The 18,652-nt window shown below is 49.6% G+C and overlaps 2 protein-coding genes across 7 annotated transcripts in view; one reads left to right on the top strand and one right to left on the bottom strand.

Annotated features, from left to right (window-relative positions):
* Nucleotides 1-568: 568 nt before the first annotated feature.
* nr1d4a (nuclear receptor subfamily 1, group D, member 4a) lies at nt 569-10,278 on the bottom strand. Of its 6 annotated transcripts, none has more exons than XM_078091468.1 (10): nt 9,987-10,091; nt 9,748-9,797; nt 9,511-9,621; nt 5,554-5,853; nt 5,375-5,463; nt 5,133-5,277; nt 2,573-3,123; nt 2,285-2,470; nt 1,977-2,187; nt 569-1,831 (listed from the first exon to the last, which is right to left on the bottom strand). In XM_078091468.1, exons 3-10 carry the CDS (start codon nt 9,530-9,532, stop codon nt 1,635-1,637), a joined length of 1,701 nt encoding a protein of 566 aa, XP_077947594.1. In that variant the 5' UTR covers nt 9,533-9,621; nt 9,748-9,797; nt 9,987-10,091; the 3' UTR covers nt 569-1,634. The 6 variants fall into 6 exon arrangements, with proteins under 6 accessions (XP_077947594.1, XP_077947597.1, XP_040049836.2 ...); XM_078091471.1 differs by having other exon boundaries at nt 9,748-9,802; nt 9,987-10,068; XM_040193902.2 differs by having other exon boundaries at nt 9,511-9,797; nt 9,987-10,278.
* A 6,204-nt stretch (nt 10,279-16,482) lies between these two features.
* The window catches only part of rarga (retinoic acid receptor gamma a), a 39,862-nt gene continuing 37,692 nt past the window's right edge, over nt 16,483-18,652 (top strand). Inside the window, exon 1 of the mRNA XM_040193904.2 lies at nt 16,483-16,734. The gene's annotated coding sequence lies outside the window, so the exon portion shown is untranslated. The remainder of the gene's footprint in view (nt 16,735-18,652) is intronic.

Here is an 18,652-nt window from a genome sequence, read left to right as displayed (position 1 = left end):
CGTATTTGATTCATTTAAATGACGTATAGTACGTCATTTAAATGATCTGTATTGGTACCTGAGGAATGTGTTTAAAAGCTCTGCTGATGTGTGTGACGTGCTTTGATGGGAATTAACCGAGGTGCTGTTGTGCTGTCTGACCTAGATTTTGAGCTCAGAAGGCAATAATCATTCTTAAAGTGAACACAGCCTGATGGTGCAAACGTGCCAGCGCACACTGACAGTTGCAGTAGGTTAACCATTATTATACAGCTTATTCTTTAGCAGGTGGCACTGATGTAAGGTGATTATGAGCCAGTGGTTTAATACTAAATCTGAGCAATTTATCATAATAGGTAAGGTCTTTGTGTTTTTTCATTTGAAATCTTAATCTGAAAAGTAACCAGTGGCTATTGTTACCAAATAAATGTAGCAGAATAAAGTACATTTTTTTATCTAAAAGTTATTGAAGAAGTACAAAAACAGCATAAAAGCAGTAAGTACCGCAATATTGCTTAACCATCACTGGTACTGACTAAATCTCCATTACTGCATTTTCCCAAATGGACATTAAAATATGACACACAAGCAGAGTAATACATAAACTTTATATAATTTTATCATTTATATTTTGGAACAAAGATTTACAAAATGTACAAGACATGCTCAATCACCCCAAATCAATCAAGCAAACTGTGAGACCAATAAATTAAGATCTCTCCCCCAAAACTACCTCTTGTTTGTATGACAAATGTTGAGGGCAGAGGAAGGGTGCAAGTGAAGGGAGTGCTGGTGATTTAAGCGATTATGCTGGTTGGTTATGTCATCTCACAGAACGATTTGTGTCCAAGCCGTCTGACCCTTGTCATGGCCAAACCCTCACCAGCTGCAGAAGGGGCAGTGCCTCCTTCTTGACACTACACTCATCTGTTCGATCCATCGCATCAATTTCATCATTAATACATAAACATTATATTTATAGCATCAAAAATAAACAAAGGAACTACAAAACCCAACATGCACGAGGCGCCAGTGCTGCTGCCATACAATATAATGACGCAGACAAAATAAAATATGATGCCGTTGGCATATTTAAAACCTTGGTGTGCCATTTCTTTTTTGTGGAGGATTAGTTCATAATAGTAAGGGACAGAATACATCGTACCGTGTACAAGTGATAAAATAGTGATGTCATTCCAGCATTTGGACAGATGGTATGTTTGTGAAACGGTGATAAATAAGTACCTTAACATTTCAGATGTTGCTATATGCATTCTATAAAGGTTCTCTTCCTCTTAAACCCAGGCTGACATGCCAATCATCTCTAATAGTTCCTAAAGGATTTAACGAATAAACAGAAGTGAGCTGGCTTTTTTTCTTAGGTGCACTGAATATAATTCTAAATCTACATGGCCGTTATTATATATTGGAACAATGTCTCTCAAGAGGTGTTGTATATTTACTCAAAACATAGCATTTAAATCAAAATATCTCTCTTATGTAAAACCACTGCTCAAATTGCACAATTCCGTTTTTTCCTCAACTTTAAGGAAAGTCCTGTCCTTGGAAGAGAATACGTGCGTGTGTTTCGGTGGTCTCCTCTATAATTCTTGTAAAACAGTTTGTGGTAGAGTGCTCTGTGAAGAACTGCCCGCTCAAGGGTCGATGCGAAAGGCTAACAGCTTGTCTGAGTGCAGATTGTTGAGGGTGCGCAGGTCGGGCAAGCAGAGAAGGACTTTGGGGAAGAGAGTGGTGTCTTCTGGGCGGCGCAGAGTGATCAGTGACCGAAGGGCACGGATCAGACCTTCCTGCAGCTGCTCCACAGCCTGCATGTCTTTGATGCCGAAACGATCTGTGGAGCACAGACGGAGACCAGTGTGAGAGGTCGACACACACAGTTTCTATATTATTGATCCATTAACAAATGCAACTGCTCTGCAGCTTTTGTTAGTGTTTTTTTTTTTTAAACAACCGATTTAGTAAATAGCACCTCTCACCTGCAGAGACCAGCACCACGGCCATAAAGAGGGCCATTTCATCAGGCTCCAGCCACAAGGCGCCCAGCTTCTCGTTGAAGTTGAACATTGCGTCCAGCAGAGAGCCCATGCCCAGGGCCCGCAAGGTGGGCAGCGGGTAAGTTTGGCCGTTCAGGAAAGTTACTGTACGCTCGTCAGCCTTGAACAGGGTGCAGAACCTAACCATCAGCACCTAAACACACAAGAAGAAAACAAACACAGGTTTGAGGCAAACACTAAAACCAATAAAGAGTTTGCATTCACAAAGAATCCAAAATGAATGTCATTACCTGGAAGGTGCCGGACTTCAGCAGCAGGACCTGGTCTTGTTGGCTAAGCTCCTGAAATCCTGGGATGCCCTTGGCAAACTCTACCACCTCCTTGACAGCCGGAGTGAAACACTGCGAGAAGGATTCCCATATCTCCTGACTCGTGCGCCCCGCCCCTGATACCGGCCACGCATTGAGCGGACAGGCCTTAGAGGAAGACGAAGGACATAGAAAGAATCATAAGCTGCCTCTCAGGCAAGTCATACATCACCAAGTCTGGATCTGTTTTAATATGCTTCCTGCACTTACCAACACTTTTGCTCCTGAAGCTAATTTCCATGGGCAGGTGGGCTGATTTGGGGAACTTCCTGCATTGCAAAAACTGTTCCGATTGGCCGAACATCCTCTTGTAGAGGTTGCACCGTTGGACTGATCATGGCTGTGATTTGTTGATGCGAAGTAGGGGTAGCAACTGTTGTCCCCGTTGAGGAATGCAGGTTGGTCGTCATGAGGGGCAACGGGGCGTGGAGTGGCAGACGCAACGGGGCAAGAGTTATAACTGAGGGTGGAGGTGGGGTGAGAGAGGACTCGGGGAAAACTGGCACCCTGAGGAAAGGGAGATGTGATATCGTCGGTCTTGGCCGCTCTCTTGCGGCTGTTGCTGCTGGTGAAGATGTCACGGTAGGCTCTGGAGATGGCCCCAATGGCCTCCTTTGAGTGGCCCTCTTCTGGGCTACTGGGAGTCTCCCTCGCTGGAGGTGACTCCATGGCCACCGACTCATTCAGGCTGTTCATGTAGCTTTGCATCTCATCCAGAAGTCGCTGCTTCTCTCTCTTGGGGATGCGGCCGAAACGTACAGCTGGAGAAGACACAGGAGGACAGATGAGCTTTAGGTCATTGTCACGACATGGACATTCCCACTGGATATCTTTTGTTCCTTTGCAGAGGTTTCTGAAATGACTTGAAATGATATTCGAGACAAATTTGTTATGGATCAACAGGCATCCTAACGATACAGGTGTTGCCCCTTCGAGACGAACTGCCTAGAAATTGGTGAAACATTTTATGCACACACATGTAAAAAAATATTATGAAATCTTGTGGGATTTTGAGGTTGAATCACGTACGTTTTGATACAAAACTTCCTTCTGTTCACACATACTTCCATCCACATTCCCGTGGTAACTATCAGCTGGAGAGTCTATTTATAGACCCCCTGCTACCATCTGCGTCAGCCTCTCCTCTATCTACCGTCTCTTTCCTCTCCCGCTCCCTCCTTCCATTTGTAAGTAGGGCAGTGGGGCAACGTGTGCTTGATGTCCCTGACACTGAGCATGTGAGAGGGAGAAGGATGAGAGAGGAGCGCTTGGGAAGAGTTGAGAAGACAGTGAGTGAGAACAAGAAGAGGACTGACATGAGGGACGGCGATGCAGGCAAAGAACGTCTGCCTGTGTATGTCAGCGTAGTTGATAAGGCAGAAAGGTTGCACTGAACTTCAAAGACTTTTTAAAAAAATTTTCAATGTATATCAGAAAATGAATAGCAGCAATAATCTTTGTAGGCTGTTATCGTCTTTTGCTAAAGATAAGCAAGTAAAACCCAGTAATATTCACAGTATGCCAGGGTTTAGGAAGGAAACGGTAATCTGTTTATTGTCAACGGGATGCTTTGATGAGGATGTGCGGATGTTTCATGAGATGACTCCTTTCCATCGTGGTTAAAATGAAGCAAATGGTGCTCTGGTTTGAGAAAGAAAAGCGTGCCAACATGCCGATGGACTTAATTAATGTCAATATGCTGCAGAGCCAATGTGAAAAAGCTGGCAGGTGTGAAATGAGGTTGTACTATTTATTGTGGTCTGCAGGCAGTTGCCTGCGGTTTTCCTGTTTTTGTAATGATTAAAGCTGAGCAAAAGGGGTTTCTAGGTTGTGGTCCTTATTGTTTTCTCTAAAAAGGGTCAACGTGACTCTTTGTACTCTTAATTAAGTCGTTTATTGCCAACCTATTTTCTCCGTGCACCAGAAGTATCGAGCACACGCAGAAAAAACCCAAACCGGTTTACTACATTAGGTAATGCAGGGTGCTGAAGGGTGGAGATGAACAGGAACCATACTGAGAAGAAGGCAGGCGCGCTACACCAAGTAGGTCATGATGTACGAGCACACCAGAGGCCAGATTCTGTATTGTTTTTCTAGGTCAGCCGAGCTGTGTTTTCTTAATCTGTGTGGATAGGCGATCAATCAGTGTTCAGTTATCAGAACTTAAACTTGGCCATGTGAGCATCACGCCTGGTAAAGTCTGTCACGGCGACTTAATTGTTGCCCCATCCCTCATTAATTGCAGTGAGATGTTCTACGGGCATACACAAGGTAATCAAGTTGACCCCCTTTTCAATTTCCTAAAAATAATTCCTGTGTTTGCCGCAGTTTTTAAAATGATAGATGGCTTCTGGGACTTCAAGGCTCCTCTTCTCATAAATCACTGTCTGAGAGGGAGACGCAAAAGAGCTGAGGGAACACGGTGGGAGGAGAATGGGCCGTACTGAAACAAGAACATAAAGGAAAGCGGGTTGTGGGAGGATGCTGCAAAGGGCATTCAAAGGAAACTTGGGGAGACCAGGCCAGATAGACGTGTTTGGCACTGCACCGAGGGACAGCGCAGGAGAGCAGGACACTCTGCTGATAAAGTGAGAGGCTGAGCTACTGGCACCATGACCTCAAAAAACTTTCTGCATTACATTCTCCACACAGACCTACATATCGGCACCGTGCCTCTCTCGGGGCAGCCTGTTTCCCTGCCGCTTTGGTTTATCGGAGCACTCCGGTAGAACTGTCACAAAGGCTGGGGAATGTGAAAGGGATGTCTCACCGTCTCTTGACATGCCAACAGAGAGGCATTTCTTGAAGCGACAGTGCTGGCACCGGTTGCGGTTCATGCGCATGATCAGACAGTTTTCATTCTTGACACACATCTTGTAGTTGATGTTCTGCTGGATGCTGCGGCGGAAGAAACCCTGAGAGAAAGAGATGACGATAAACAATATGTCAGCGGTGAACTGAAGCCTGAGCACCTGAGGGACTCACTTCACATGATTTCTTCCGGGGGCTTACCTTGCAACCTTCACACGCGTGCACTCCATAGTGGAAACCGGAAGCAATGTCTCCGCAGACTTTGCAAAGCAGAACCATTCCCCCCGTCTCTGAGGAAGGGCAAACAGACAGTTCACCTAAAACGTCCACCGTGGTGTGAATCTCCCCGAGATTTCCCCCGACAATGAGGAAACCCTTACTTGTGAACGTTCCTGTGAAACCGCATGGCCTCTTTCCTGCGATGGGGTGCGCATAGGTGTTCTGCGGGGCGGCTGGCGTCCGGGAGGCGCTGTAGATCTCAGGGAACTGAAATATCAGCTTGGGGGGAGAGGTGGCGCTCCCAGACGTCCTGTGTTTAAACGCCCCGATCTCTGTGAAGGTAACCTCCTCCGGGGACGAGGGCTGGGAGTGCGAACAAGGGGACTGTGTCTGGTACCCGCTGGAGGGGCTGCCGGGGCCGGGGCTCGAACTGCCGGAGGAGCCCGCATACAGGATGACTCCTGCAAAGCACACGGCGTCATTTAGATACCATCTGATAAATTACGCTCCATTATTCAACCGTGTTGGGATTCTGTAGTGTCGGTATCCATATTCCCCGTAAACTGGGTTAGTGCGGCGTGATGTCATTTTGTGAACAGCTCTAACAATTTCGATGCGTCTCATCCTTCATGCTCAAGCGGGTGATGTGGGGGCTAAAAATACTGCTGGGAGCACAGCAACAAAGTCTGCAGGCTTCCAGTAGAGGCGCACTTATAAAAAAAAAAAAATCCTGCGTCATGTTAATGCGGCAATCGTAGATGCACAGTGTAAATAAGTTCTCTCTCTCTCTCTCCCTCCCCCCCGCCCTCCCAGAGGCCTCACGTGAGGGGTGGGTGGAGGTTGGGGCGGGGGGTGGTTGGGTGTCCACTGCCACCTCCACTCCTCTGGCACGGTGCCCAGCACGAGCCGACAGAAACGACGCCTGCGTGCACTGCTGACACGGTTACTAAACAAAACATTACAAAACGTTCCAACCGAATGTGGATCCCATTTAAAAGTGGATTTCTTGCTGGGCACGTGAAGGTGTTTGTTCTAGTTGGGCTGTGTTCGATAATCCCTCAGGCCGGCACGTGTTGGGAGGTTTGTTGACTCACTCCAGACTCAAAGACGGACCCAGCAGAGGCAGGCCTGAGCCTCGCCTCCTCCACCAGTTTACGCTCCACCCAAACACATCACATGTCCACCTGAAGACACGCATGTACGGTGTTTATCATGAGCTGTGCTGTTAACCATTCACTTTTACAGTTTGCTTGACAATAAAACCTGCAAGGGTCACAGTCAAAAGGAAAACAGTTTGCTTTTATTATATTATATCATCTATAATCAAAGAAGATATTTTTACCATCTGCCCTGAAGGCGACAATGTGATATTGTCATTTTCTATATGTTTCATTTCAACATTAATATACATTTAATTATCCAAAATGAAAAATAAAACAGTACAGCTACTTTTATTCTATAGAACTGGCACCATGTGATATCAAACAACTACCGGTTTTACATATTTTCTTTCTTTCACGCCGCCTGAAATCCTTCCTCAAAGCCCATGTTGAGCTTAGCCTACCCATGCAAACACTAATCTGCCTGGACCTGCAGGGAGGCAGAGGAACGTAAGCAGGGAGCACTTTGCACGCACAGCAGCTCCTCTCCTCTGTTCTTTATCTCCTACTTCCACTCAGAATGAGAGAGTGCCTCGTAGCCTACCCTCGATGTGACCACAGTAGTTGTTTGCTCTCGTGGTGTAAACCGTATAAACAAAGCATGTGGTTTGCTTGGGTTAGAGCAATGCATTCTTAAATGTACTATAGAATATGGCCAATAACTAAAAAAATAGGAGTTGTGCTGCTGAACGTGGCCGATTTGTGTTTGTGTTTTCAACACACTTGGACTGTTAACTTGGACTAAAGTAAGGTCAATATCACAGGAACTCAGCAGAATGACTCAAACTGACGGAGGAGGTGTGAGTGAAGGAGGATTTGTATTATATCACTTATAAACACCACGATATGACGCATCTTTTTCAGCATTTGCACAATTCCATCGGGAGCGATTGCAGCCTTTTATGTGTTTTCCGCGCCGCTGTATTTTCGGCTTTAGCGTCGTCGAAATGGGCAATCCATCCAGCATGAGGCGGGAAAACGTGACGGGGGCGGGCTCCGAGAGGAAGGCCACGTGAGGAGGCTTCTCTGACGGAGTGTTCACTGGACGGACATGAAGCGGCGCTCCAGCCACCAGCCAGAGCCCCCACAGCCCGCCGGGGGATGGAGGGTTGGGGGGGGGGGGGCAGATAATTAAAAGAGAGGGTAGCGTGCTATGCGGCGGAGCGTTCCGACACTACCAGCAGCACCACCTGCACCAATTGGCCGGGCTGCTGCTTCTAGTTCAAAAGCAGTACTTGAAGTTCTTTTGTAATAAACCACCATGAGTGTGACGGGGACGTTCTGTATTTGTGTGAAAGAACACGCAGTCCAGAGAGGGAGGACGGCTGCTTTTTATCATGTGAGCAACATTTGACAGATGAATGTATTCTCATGCAACTAAACTCTACTCTTATTCACACGTTGAGGGAAACATTCCTCGGGGACTAGGAGGGCTGGTATTTGTGTTAAGAAAAACAACCGACTTCCACACCGCCAGAGTGCGGTTGAGGACGAGGATTTAGATCAGGAACATTGACCTGTGGCAAACCCATATTTCAAAAAGTCATCATCATGGGTTGTATGGCACATAATAAATGCAATAGCATAAATTAATTACTACAATCTTTTTGGCGGAAATAATCCATTTGCATGCAACCTGTAAAATCCCACAGTTATCTCTGCGGGAGGGATTGGGGCTCTGTGTCAACACACAAACACACACACACAATCTCCTTTTACCCCAGTTTTATCAGCCTAATCGCCCACCAGTGCAGCTATATTTCTTCCAAGTTATTACAATGTTACAAGCTTATACAGTACACCGACCTTATGAACAAACCGAAGTCACGTGCATTCCAATAACTAATCGAAGCGATCAGAGGTCGGTTCAAGGTGGTCGTTTGGATTTAGACTTAGATCGCAGAACAAATTACAGACTTATGGAAGGTTAAAAGATGGACTGCTATTACATCGCCTGTAAAATATTTAAATAGACAACCCTGAAATTGCCATATCTCCCCCCGCCCACAACACCGAGCATCCTCCGAACATCAAACACCACCGAAGCCCAGCAAGCAGCCGTCATCTCGATCGGCTGACTAATACTACACCTATTATCTCCGTTTGCTCGGTCAACTGCCGTGCACCGCTGGCCTACTTTGTCAACGGGAAGAGAATAGAAAGCCATAGTGGGGGGAGGTGGGTGCACACAGAGCGCGCCCATCACCTGGGCCGGGAACGTGACCGCGGTTTGTCAATGATTCACCGTAGATCGGGAGAGGAAAGCTGAAGAGCACGTGCTCCTTTGGCTGCCCTGGAGGAAGCGACGCCTAATGCCACTTAACGGATGGAACTCCCGCCGTTGTCAACTTTGCTGCTGCTGCGGCCGCGAAAGCATTGGCCTCGGTTATGGAAACAAACACGTCCTTTACGCCAAAGTTTGAGTGGGGTCAGGGCACAGTTGGAGCCGTGACAGATGATGATTAGAGTGACAGGCCGTGTACTCGAGGCACACGTGAGTTTGTTTTCATGGAGGAAAACAGGAAGGAGCCAATCTCACTACGCCATATGGCGCAGTCAGTGGAGCTGCAGCTCCGGCGATGCCATTTGAAACGCGTCGTACAACTACAACTGTTTTCATAAGTTTAGTGTTTTTAGTGAGGACTGATCTCAGTCAAACACATGACAAAAATACATTTAGTATTCTTCTATTGATGAGCGTGAAACCTTGTGAAGGTTGCACAATTTGGAACTTGTAGGTGTTTTACACAATAAGTCAAATAATCATTAATGGAAATAATAATAATAATATTTTTAGTGAAATAAAATGTTATGAAAGCTAAATACGTATCGTATTGGCTGACGGCAGCAACATGCATAAAACCACTAACCAGTGACTCTTTAATCATTACTGAATCCTATCTGAATCAGCACTGGTGTAAAAGAGCAGTTGTTCAACATAATATTAAAGTCACTCACCACCACCGGGGCTGTTATCCATGTGTCCTGTTGACGTCGATCACTTCAAGCAGACTCGACAAATAGCGGTCCGTGAATGTCACTGAGCTGGAGCAAAACTTTTTTGGAAGACTGGTGAGAAATTTAAAAAAAAAAAATACAGCTTTGTTCCATGGAACGTCAAAAACGGGAGGAAGTGATGGGACTGATCTCCAGTGCGCGTAAAGTTGTCCCCCAGTCAGGTGTTCTCGGAGGTACCTGGATGCCGACTGTGCTCTGTGTTGTTGCGCCTGAAAGCTGCGTGTGAGCTGCACTGGCGGAGATTAAAAGATTTTCATGAATTCCAAGAGAGAAGAGTCAGCACATCCACCAACAGTGTCGAGTATTGACACACACACACACACACACACACACACACACACACACACACACACACACACACACACACACACACACACATACACACAACCTCTGACGCAATCAACCACCTCACTCACGTTTGCAGGTGAGTAGGAAATGTGACCGGCTGTCCCTTCTATAGCTCAACTTGTGTTATGTCTGTGTGGGATTTGGCTCACTGTTTGCACCTCAGTCGCCTCTCTCCCCCCCCGCCTCCCCTTCACGCTGTTGTGCATTCTCATTGGCGGGGGGGGGGTCTGGAACAGGGGGGAGTTGGATCTATGCCCCGCTACATGTGCGCTCTGCATGTGCCGGGGAGCGCGCGCTGCCCCACTGATACACATTTTATGCAAAACACGCAGCGGATGGAGCGGCTGGCGGATGAGGCACATGCACAATAGGCGTGGCTCACCGTGACTGTTCGTTCCGGTTTGTGCAGCGCTGCGGACGGAGGGTAAACACCGAGAACAAGCCAAACCGGAAGCAACTGTCAAGTTCAAAACCAATGTGCTTTCAGGCAACTCTAGAATTAAACCTCAATGTCACGCCAACAACATGCCTCTGGAGGGAGAAAATTCTGTATTCATTTTTTTTTTGTTTTACCTTTTGAGCGCTTTCATTTACAGTTTTCCACTGTACACGTATTTTAAATGTATGTGCAGGGAAATGCTCTATAACATGCAGTCAGCAACAAAATCTGCAGCCTGCTGTGTAACTCCGGAGATATGGGTCAAGTGTGCACCGTTTGTGGAAAGCGCCCCCTGGTGGCACATGATGGCCATGACACGTAAGCATGAGCTCTAAATGTGTTACTTAAAGTGTCTCAGCGCAAGTACACTTAAAGGGTTATATATTATTATTCATACAATGTATGACTCCGATTCAGTCGATAAAATAATGTGCTTGAACATATAACCATCATGTTTTTTTTCTTTTCAACAAACCCAATAGGTTTTATTCAACACTTAAAACCGTTTCCGTTAATAATTAAAAGTCAGTTACAAAGCTTTAACGAAACCCTTAACGATGTATTACAATGTATTGTAGCGATCGGAGCGGCGGATCGAGTTGGGCGGCGCTGGTGGGCGCATTGCATGATGGGACAATCCTTAGATGCATTTCTGTTATGTTGATGTTCTGGTGTTTAAGATTATGTGTGTTTTCTAGGGTCTGTTATGTTGTGCTCAAATGTTACTGTTAAATGTTTGATGTTTTGTTACAGTTTAATGTGTAGGAGTGTGGGCACCATGACCCAACTTGGTATGGCTGTGGGTGAAGTTCTTAGTTCAACGCCTTAATAAAGTGTCTATTTCCTGGGGTCGTGCGGTGTATGAAACACAGGAAGGGCAGCAAAATTAATACCAGTCTCCTGTCTCGTTCATCTAGCCAAGCTTGCCACATTGGTGTCAGAAGTGGGATATAGCTACTAGAATGCAGATGGAGATGGAGATTGAAGAGCTGGAGAGGGCCCTAGGGCAGACCCAGGGCCACTTGCGAAGCCTGATGCGGCAAAAGATGGAGTCTAATGAGGATGGACAACGCCTAGCCCTCCCTGATGGCTGCAGCACCAGACGGCTACGCCAGCAGGGGAACGTCTCAAGGCCTCACCCACCACCCATGGCTACGGAAGACCCTCGACTGCCCAGGACGGCTACTACCAGCGAGGGCCTGCTACCTACCAACACCCCCGACCAGCCACGGGTCTTCACCCCTGGCCTACAAGGCTCCTCAATCAAGCCAAGGACATCAGTCAAACTACCCAAATACGATGGGACGACACAGCTGGAGCCATATTTGTCACAAGTCCATCTAGCAGCCCAACACAGCGGCTGGGACAGCGAAGAGGCTGCCACCCATCTAGCCCTAGCATTAGAAGGCAAGGCAGTGCAGGTGCTTCGTGACCTAGCTCCAGCGGAACAAGGGGACCTACAGGCCCTAAAAATGGCGTTAAAGAGGAGATTTGGACAGCGGCTCCTTGTTGACCAGAGCCGGGAGGAACTAGCCAGCCGCCGCCGCCAAGGAGAAGAAAGTTTGGGTACCTTCGCAGCAGATGTGCAGCTACACGCTCGACTGGGTTACCCGCACTTCCAAGCAGCGGCACAAGAAGAACTAGCCCTCCACGCCTTCCTGAGAGGACTTGCACCTGAGCAGTTGCGTCAGCATGTCGCTCTCATCAGACCCCAGACCCTCGGTGATGCACTCCACGAGGCTGAACGAGCAGAGGGAGTACTCACCGCATGGCCCAGCCAGAAAAGAACTCTCCACCAACAGCCATGCGTCAGGCTTACCGATTATGACGAGGAAGAAGAAGCAGAAGAGGTCCGTCAGGTGAGGCCTCCACCACAACGAATGCAGCCCTGGCCTCCAGCACCCAGGCGGCGTCCCCCCCAGCCTACTGACCGCTGCTATCGTTGTGACGAACCGGGTCACATAGCCAGAAATTGCCCAGCCCCAACTCCGAAACCCAGAGTCACTTCACCAGCGGGAAACGACAGAGGAATGGTGTAGCGAGGGGTGCACCATTCCGGCCTCCAGCCCCCCTCCATGGCCGATGCACTTTAGTCGGCCGCCTCGGACACACTGAAGGGCTGTACCTGAACTGCAAACTGGATGGCCAACCGTGTCGGGCGCTGGTCGACACTGGGTCCACCATCTCCTTGGTACGACCTGGCATCCTCCCTGGTACTAGCGGAGACCTCCCAAAGACTTGGTCAACAACCACCACTCAGATGCTCACGGTAACGGGGGAACGAGCTGGCATGAGAGGGACCAAGAGACTGAAAGTCCAGGCTGGGGCCCAGGAGCTGGTGCACAAGTTCTGGCTTGCTGATATTCGGGACCCATGTATCATCGGCTTGGACCTGTTGACCCGCTGGGGTGCCTGTGTCAACGTGTTAGGAGAAACCATCACCCTTGGCACAGAGGTTGTGGCACTCCAGTCCGGTAGGGCCGCACCACCACCTATGCCGTCCATCGCCAGTGGCCCTGCACATCCACAGGCCACCTTGGCTGCCTCCATTGCACCAGCTGTCTCTTCCTCCAGTGAGACTGTGGAAGCCGTCCGTGATTTGTGGGAGCGCAGCAGTGCTGGCCTGGACCCTGAACAGCAGCATCAGTTGAAGTGCCTTCTGGAAAATTATATGGACATATTTGCGGCAAAAGACAAAGACTGCACGCAGACAGGGCTGGTCCAGCATTCCATCGATACCGGCTCTGCACAGCCCATCCGTCTGCGGCCCAATCGACTGGCCCTCAGTAAGCAGCAAGCTGCAGAGGAGAAAATTTGCGAGATGGCTGCTGCAGGAGTAATTGAGCCCTCGGACAGTCCATGGGCAGCCCCGGCCGTACTGGTAAGGAAGAAGGACAACAACTGGCGGTTCTGTGTGGACTATCGACGTCTCAACAATGTCACCAAAAAAGACTCGTACCCCCTACCTCGTATTGACGATGCTCTCGATTACATCGCGGGGTCCAGCTGGTTCAGCTCCCTTGACCTGCGCAGCGGTTACTGGCAGGTAGAGCTGTCCCCCGACGCAAGACCTAAGACCGCCTTCACCATCGGGCAAGGGCTGTGGCAATTCCGCGTCATGCCATTTGGACTCTGCAACGCGCCGGCTACATTTGAGCGGCTGATGGAAAGGGTGCTGGCGGGCATTCCCCGGAATCATTGCGTTGTGTACCTCGACGACCTGCTGGTACATGCCAATGACTTTGACAGAGCCCTTATCAACCTCCAAGAAGTCTTCAATGCCATCCGCCATGCCCAGTTGCGACTCAACCCTGCGAAGTGCCGACTGCTAACAAGGGAAACAGCTTTCCTGGGCCACATTGTCAGTGCTCGTGGTGTAGCTACAGACCCAGCAAAGGTGACTGCAGTAAAGGACTGGCCAACCCCAGCTAACGTCAGTGAGTTGAGAAGTTTCCTGGGCCTGGGGTCATACTATCGGCGCTTCATCCGAGATTTTGCTTCGATTGCCAGTCCCCTCCATCGTCTGACTAACCTGGGCCAGCCATTCCTCTGGGATGACACCTGCACCGTAGCTTTCAACCAACTCAAGGTATCGCTAACCAAAGCCCCGATCCTTGCCTACCCTGATGCCCGCCGGCCCTTTATTGTGGACACTGACGCCAGCAATGTGGGGATCGGGGCTGTCCTTTCCCAACACGGGGACGAGGGGGAACGTGCAGTGGCATACTTCAGTCGATCCTTGAGCCGGGCGGAGAGGAACTACTGTGTGACACGACGTGAGCTGCTAGCGGTGGTCCGGGCGCTACAGCACTTCCGGCCATACCTGCACGGCAGCCACTTCCTGATCCGCACTGATCATGCCTCGCTCACTTGGCTCCTGAATTTCAAAAATCCGGAAGGGCAGGTTGCTCGATGGCTGGAGGCCCTACAAGAGCATGATTTTGAAATTCAGCATCGGGCAGGGCGACATCATGGCAATGCCGATGCACTCTCCAGACGCCCCTGCGAGGCTGTCGAGTGCCGTTACTGTCAGCGACAGGAGGAACAGGACCAATCAATGCCAGCAGTGACGATGGTGCAGGCGGTTGACAACGAAGCAGACCTGTTCCCACTGACAAGCCTGCAGTTGGAGCAGCAGCAGAAAGAGGACGGGACTCTGGCGTTAGTTAGAAGTTGGCTGGAAGCAGGGCAGCGCCCCGAGTGGGCTGTGGTATCAGCACTGGGGCCCGAGGTAAAGGCCTACCACTCGCAGTGGGGTAACTTCGAGTTCCATGACGGGGTGGTGTACCGGAGGTGGAGGGCTCCCGAAAGAGGACGCGACCTTGTACAATTGCTGGTGCCTCGCACACTCCGCCCCCAAGTCCTGAAGCTTGCCCACGGCTCGGTGGGGGCGGGGCACTATGGGAATACCAAGACTCTCTACCGCCTCAGAGAACGGTTCTACTGGCCTAGCTGTCGACGGGACGTTGAGCTGTATGTGCATTGCTGCGACCTTTGCACTGCCCAGAAGGGGCCAACCCAGCGCTCTCATGCCCCATTGCAGCAGTACCTGGTGGGGGCTCCGATGGAGCGAGTAGGAGTGGACATTCTTGGGCCCTTTCCGGTCACGGATTCTGGCAACCGTTATGTCCTCGTGGCCATGGACTATTTCACTAAGTGGCCCGAGGCTTATGCTGTGCCGGATCAGAGCGCCATCACGACTGCAGAGAGACTGGTGGAGGAGATGTTTGCCCGCTTCGGGGCCCCCGCTGAGCTGCACAGCGACCAAGGGCGAAACTTTGAGTCCCAGGTCTTCAGCGAGGTTTGTCGTCGGCTCGGGGTGGGCAAGACCAGGACGACACCCCTGCACCCCCAGAGTGATGGCTTGGTGGAACGGTTCAACCGCACGCTAGCCACCCAACTTGCTATCCTCACCAGCCAACACCAGCGTGACTGGGACCGCCACCTACCATTGGTCCTGTGGTCCTACCGGACAGCTGTCCAGGAGTCCAGCCGATGCACACCTGCTGCCCTCATGTTTGGGCGAGAACTACGGACCCCAATCGACTTGGTGTTTGGGGCTCCCCCCGAGCCCGAGATCAGCGGAGGGACAGCGATGGACTACTGTCGTCGATTGAGGGATCGCCTGCAGGTGGTCCATGACTATACTCGCCAGGCCCAGGCCAGCTCCGGAGTGCGGCAGAAACGAGCCTATGACACCAGGGGCCGGGGGCAAGCACTCATACCCGGGGACCGGATCTGGGTGTATTGTCCAGTCCGGAAGAAGGGCGTCTCCCCCAAGCTTTGCAGCCACTGGCAAGGGCCCGGCGAGATTTTGGAACGCCTGTCGGAGGTGGTGTACCGGGTGCGCATGCCTGGCCGGGGACGCACAGTGGTGTTACACCGGGACAGACTTTCACCGTACCGCCCCCTAGCTCCGCCCACGGTTGGAGAGGACAGTGACGTTTGCAGACCATGTGCTGGTACAAGTGGTTCCCCAAATGTGCCTTCTGCAAGCCGACGACGGCCTGTACGCCAACGGCGTCTACCGGGACGTTGGAGAGACTTTGTGCTAGGTGATGGGGTCGTTGAGGACAACTGACCCCTCAGGTGGGGGCTATGTAGCGATCGGAGCGGCGGATCGAGTTGGGCGGCGCTGGTGGGCGCATTGCATGATGGGACAATCCTTAGATGCATTTCTGTTATGTTGATGTTCTGGTGTTTAAGATTATGTGTGTTTTCTAGGGTCTGTTATGTTGTGCTCAAATGTTACTGTTAAATGTTTGATGTTTTGTTACAGTTTAATGTGTAGGAGTGTGGGCACCATGACCCAACTTGGTATGGCTGTGGGTGAAGTTCTTAGTTCAACGCCTTAATAAAGTGTCTATTTCCTGGGGTCGTGCGGTGTATGAAACACAGGAAGGGCAGCAAAATTAATACCAGTCTCCTGTCTCGTTCATCTAGCCAAGCTTGCCACAGTATTTATGTATTTAATCCTCATTTAGTTTTTGTTGCGTGCGCTCGAGGGGTTTTTCCTCCTCTGATCGACGGGACGCGAACTGCGGTACTTCTCCGCGTCGCTAGAGGGAGGCACAGCGCCAGAAATGCCCGCGCACGGTAGCTCGCATCATCGACGCCCTCCGAGCCGCAGGAGACATTGACGGATTGGCAACACACGAAGGCAATCTGACAAATGACTGGAATGATCTCTGGAGCGTCACCTTTTACCACGCTGGTCTTCTGCGGCGGACAATTAGTCCGAATGTGTCCCTGACTTCTGTCTCTTCTCCTTCACAGAAAACTTCGGGGCGCGTGTGCTTGTCGTCATCCACTTTATTTATGTGTCCGAACTTCTGAGTGGAATGAAGCCGAGGCACAAACTACTCTAGGCGAAGAAGGTAGGTGACTGAGTACTTTACATGGATCATCTGATGAATTGCTCTAAGAATAAACGCACCTCAGACTGCGCCAATCCGGGTGTGTTACTTGTGTTGTAACGTGTGAGTGAGGCTCGAGCGTTATGGCAAAGCGCGAGATAATTAAAGGCTGCTGGCGCTGAACAGAAGTGGTTGCCAACATGCACACCTGCAAAGCACTGCTTCGCCCGAGGCTGAGAAGAAAGTCTTCATCTGTCTGTCTGTCTGTCTGTCTGTCCTTCTGTCTGTCTGTTTGTCTGTCTGTCCGTCTGTCCGTGCTGCAGACCCCTTCCCCTCTCACCTCACACAGCTTCCGATTACTCGCGCGCCATGAGGAATCAGTGCGTAATGGGCACGATGACACCTGGGTGATACGCTTCACTTTTATTTCCTGCTGAACCACCCCGGTTTCTTTTAGGTTCCTCTCCGGGGGGAACGGGGGGGTTGATTATAGACTCAGGAAAGCAAATTGGTAAAGAATGCAGACGCTTTTACAGCCGAGTTTGCGTCACCAACAGAGGTCGTTTAGTCGTGTATTCTCCTGTGAAAGATAGAACTAAATTAGACCTTCAACATACTAAACACATTTAGATATTTATACCAACCCCACATGCCAAGAAGGTAAAATCAAAATAAAACTTTTTTTATGTTCCTTGCTCAGTATTCGGTGCCCAACTTTCTCACAAGGGAAATGATGTGCATGGAAGGAGGCATGGAAAAGAAGACCTTTCCTTTTGAGCTCACAGATTTGCAGTAATTACAGAATCACTTCCATATGTGGCTCTCTGGCTGCCTTCTCGCTGCCCCCACCATCCCTCTCTTCCCTCTCTCCCTTTCCCTCTCCCCTCTTCCCTGTGCATTCTCCCCGATTCCTCATTTTTTTCCAGCTTTTATGTTTTTGCACTCAATGCACTCAGAGCATTTTTTTTTTTGCAAAACCACAGCTTAAACAAAGTTTATGATAATCAGAACATCCTGGCATTTTTGGCGAACTGCTGCACTTTTTGGTGATTCAATTGGACTGCGCTTGCCAAAAAAAAAAAGAAAGAAGGTTTGTGTGCTTCAGCGAGAGAGAAAAAAGACATGGACGGGAGAGGGGAAATGTTGAAGAACACGGAAATATGAAAAAGAGGAAAGCAAAAGAATGGGAGCTCAGTGACGGATTCGAGAGGCAGGAACGGAGCGTGAAGGGAGGGAGAGGTGCAGCAGAAAATGAGGCGGCGAGAGGGAGGTAATGCTTTTTGACAGACGCGGGTTCAAGATGGGTTCATAGTGACATCATGGATGATTTCTGAGGGAAGCATAGACAGGAGAGCCGTTCGCCTTTCATTGGACGCACATGTTGGGGAGCAGGCAGAGTGCTCATGTGCTGGCACACACGCCGGTAGCTGCAGCCACAGCCTCTGAATGCACCCCAAAATATGCACAAGAAGCGCACACACACACACACACTCCCCCCTTTTTTTATTTTCTCTCCCGCTCCCCCTTCTCGTTTTCCCTTTAGTTCCTTCTGCAGTTAAAACTGCTTTTGGCTCTCTCTCTAACTGTTCCAAGCTTTGTGCTCATTTGTTTTTGTTAGACGAGTACATAGCGGTATATGCCCCTTCGGTCCCTAACACATTCATTTCTCCTTTGCCATGAGTAACTCATTTTCCTGTGAGTAGTATTCCTCGGTGTATGTTTTGACTTCAAGGCGGTTGGACTCTAAATGAGTGCACTTTGCCAGGCTGGATGAATGAGCTCCTTCATTTCACAGGATGTGTGTTTAAGTCTGTAACCAAGAAAGTGCTAGCGAGTGTATATCTGTGTGTGTGTGTGTGTGTGTGTTTCTGCATGTGTGCATGAATGTGTCTTGAGTGGGTTGCGTGTGTTTTCCCTGCGACCCCTGTCTCCCTCGATG

Source organism: Gasterosteus aculeatus, chromosome 2 (genome assembly GCF_964276395.1).
Source record: "Gasterosteus aculeatus chromosome 2, fGasAcu3.hap1.1, whole genome shotgun sequence".
Taxonomy (NCBI): Eukaryota; Metazoa; Chordata; class Actinopteri; order Perciformes; family Gasterosteidae; genus Gasterosteus; species Gasterosteus aculeatus.
This window is presented reverse-complemented; position numbering and strand designations above follow the sequence as displayed.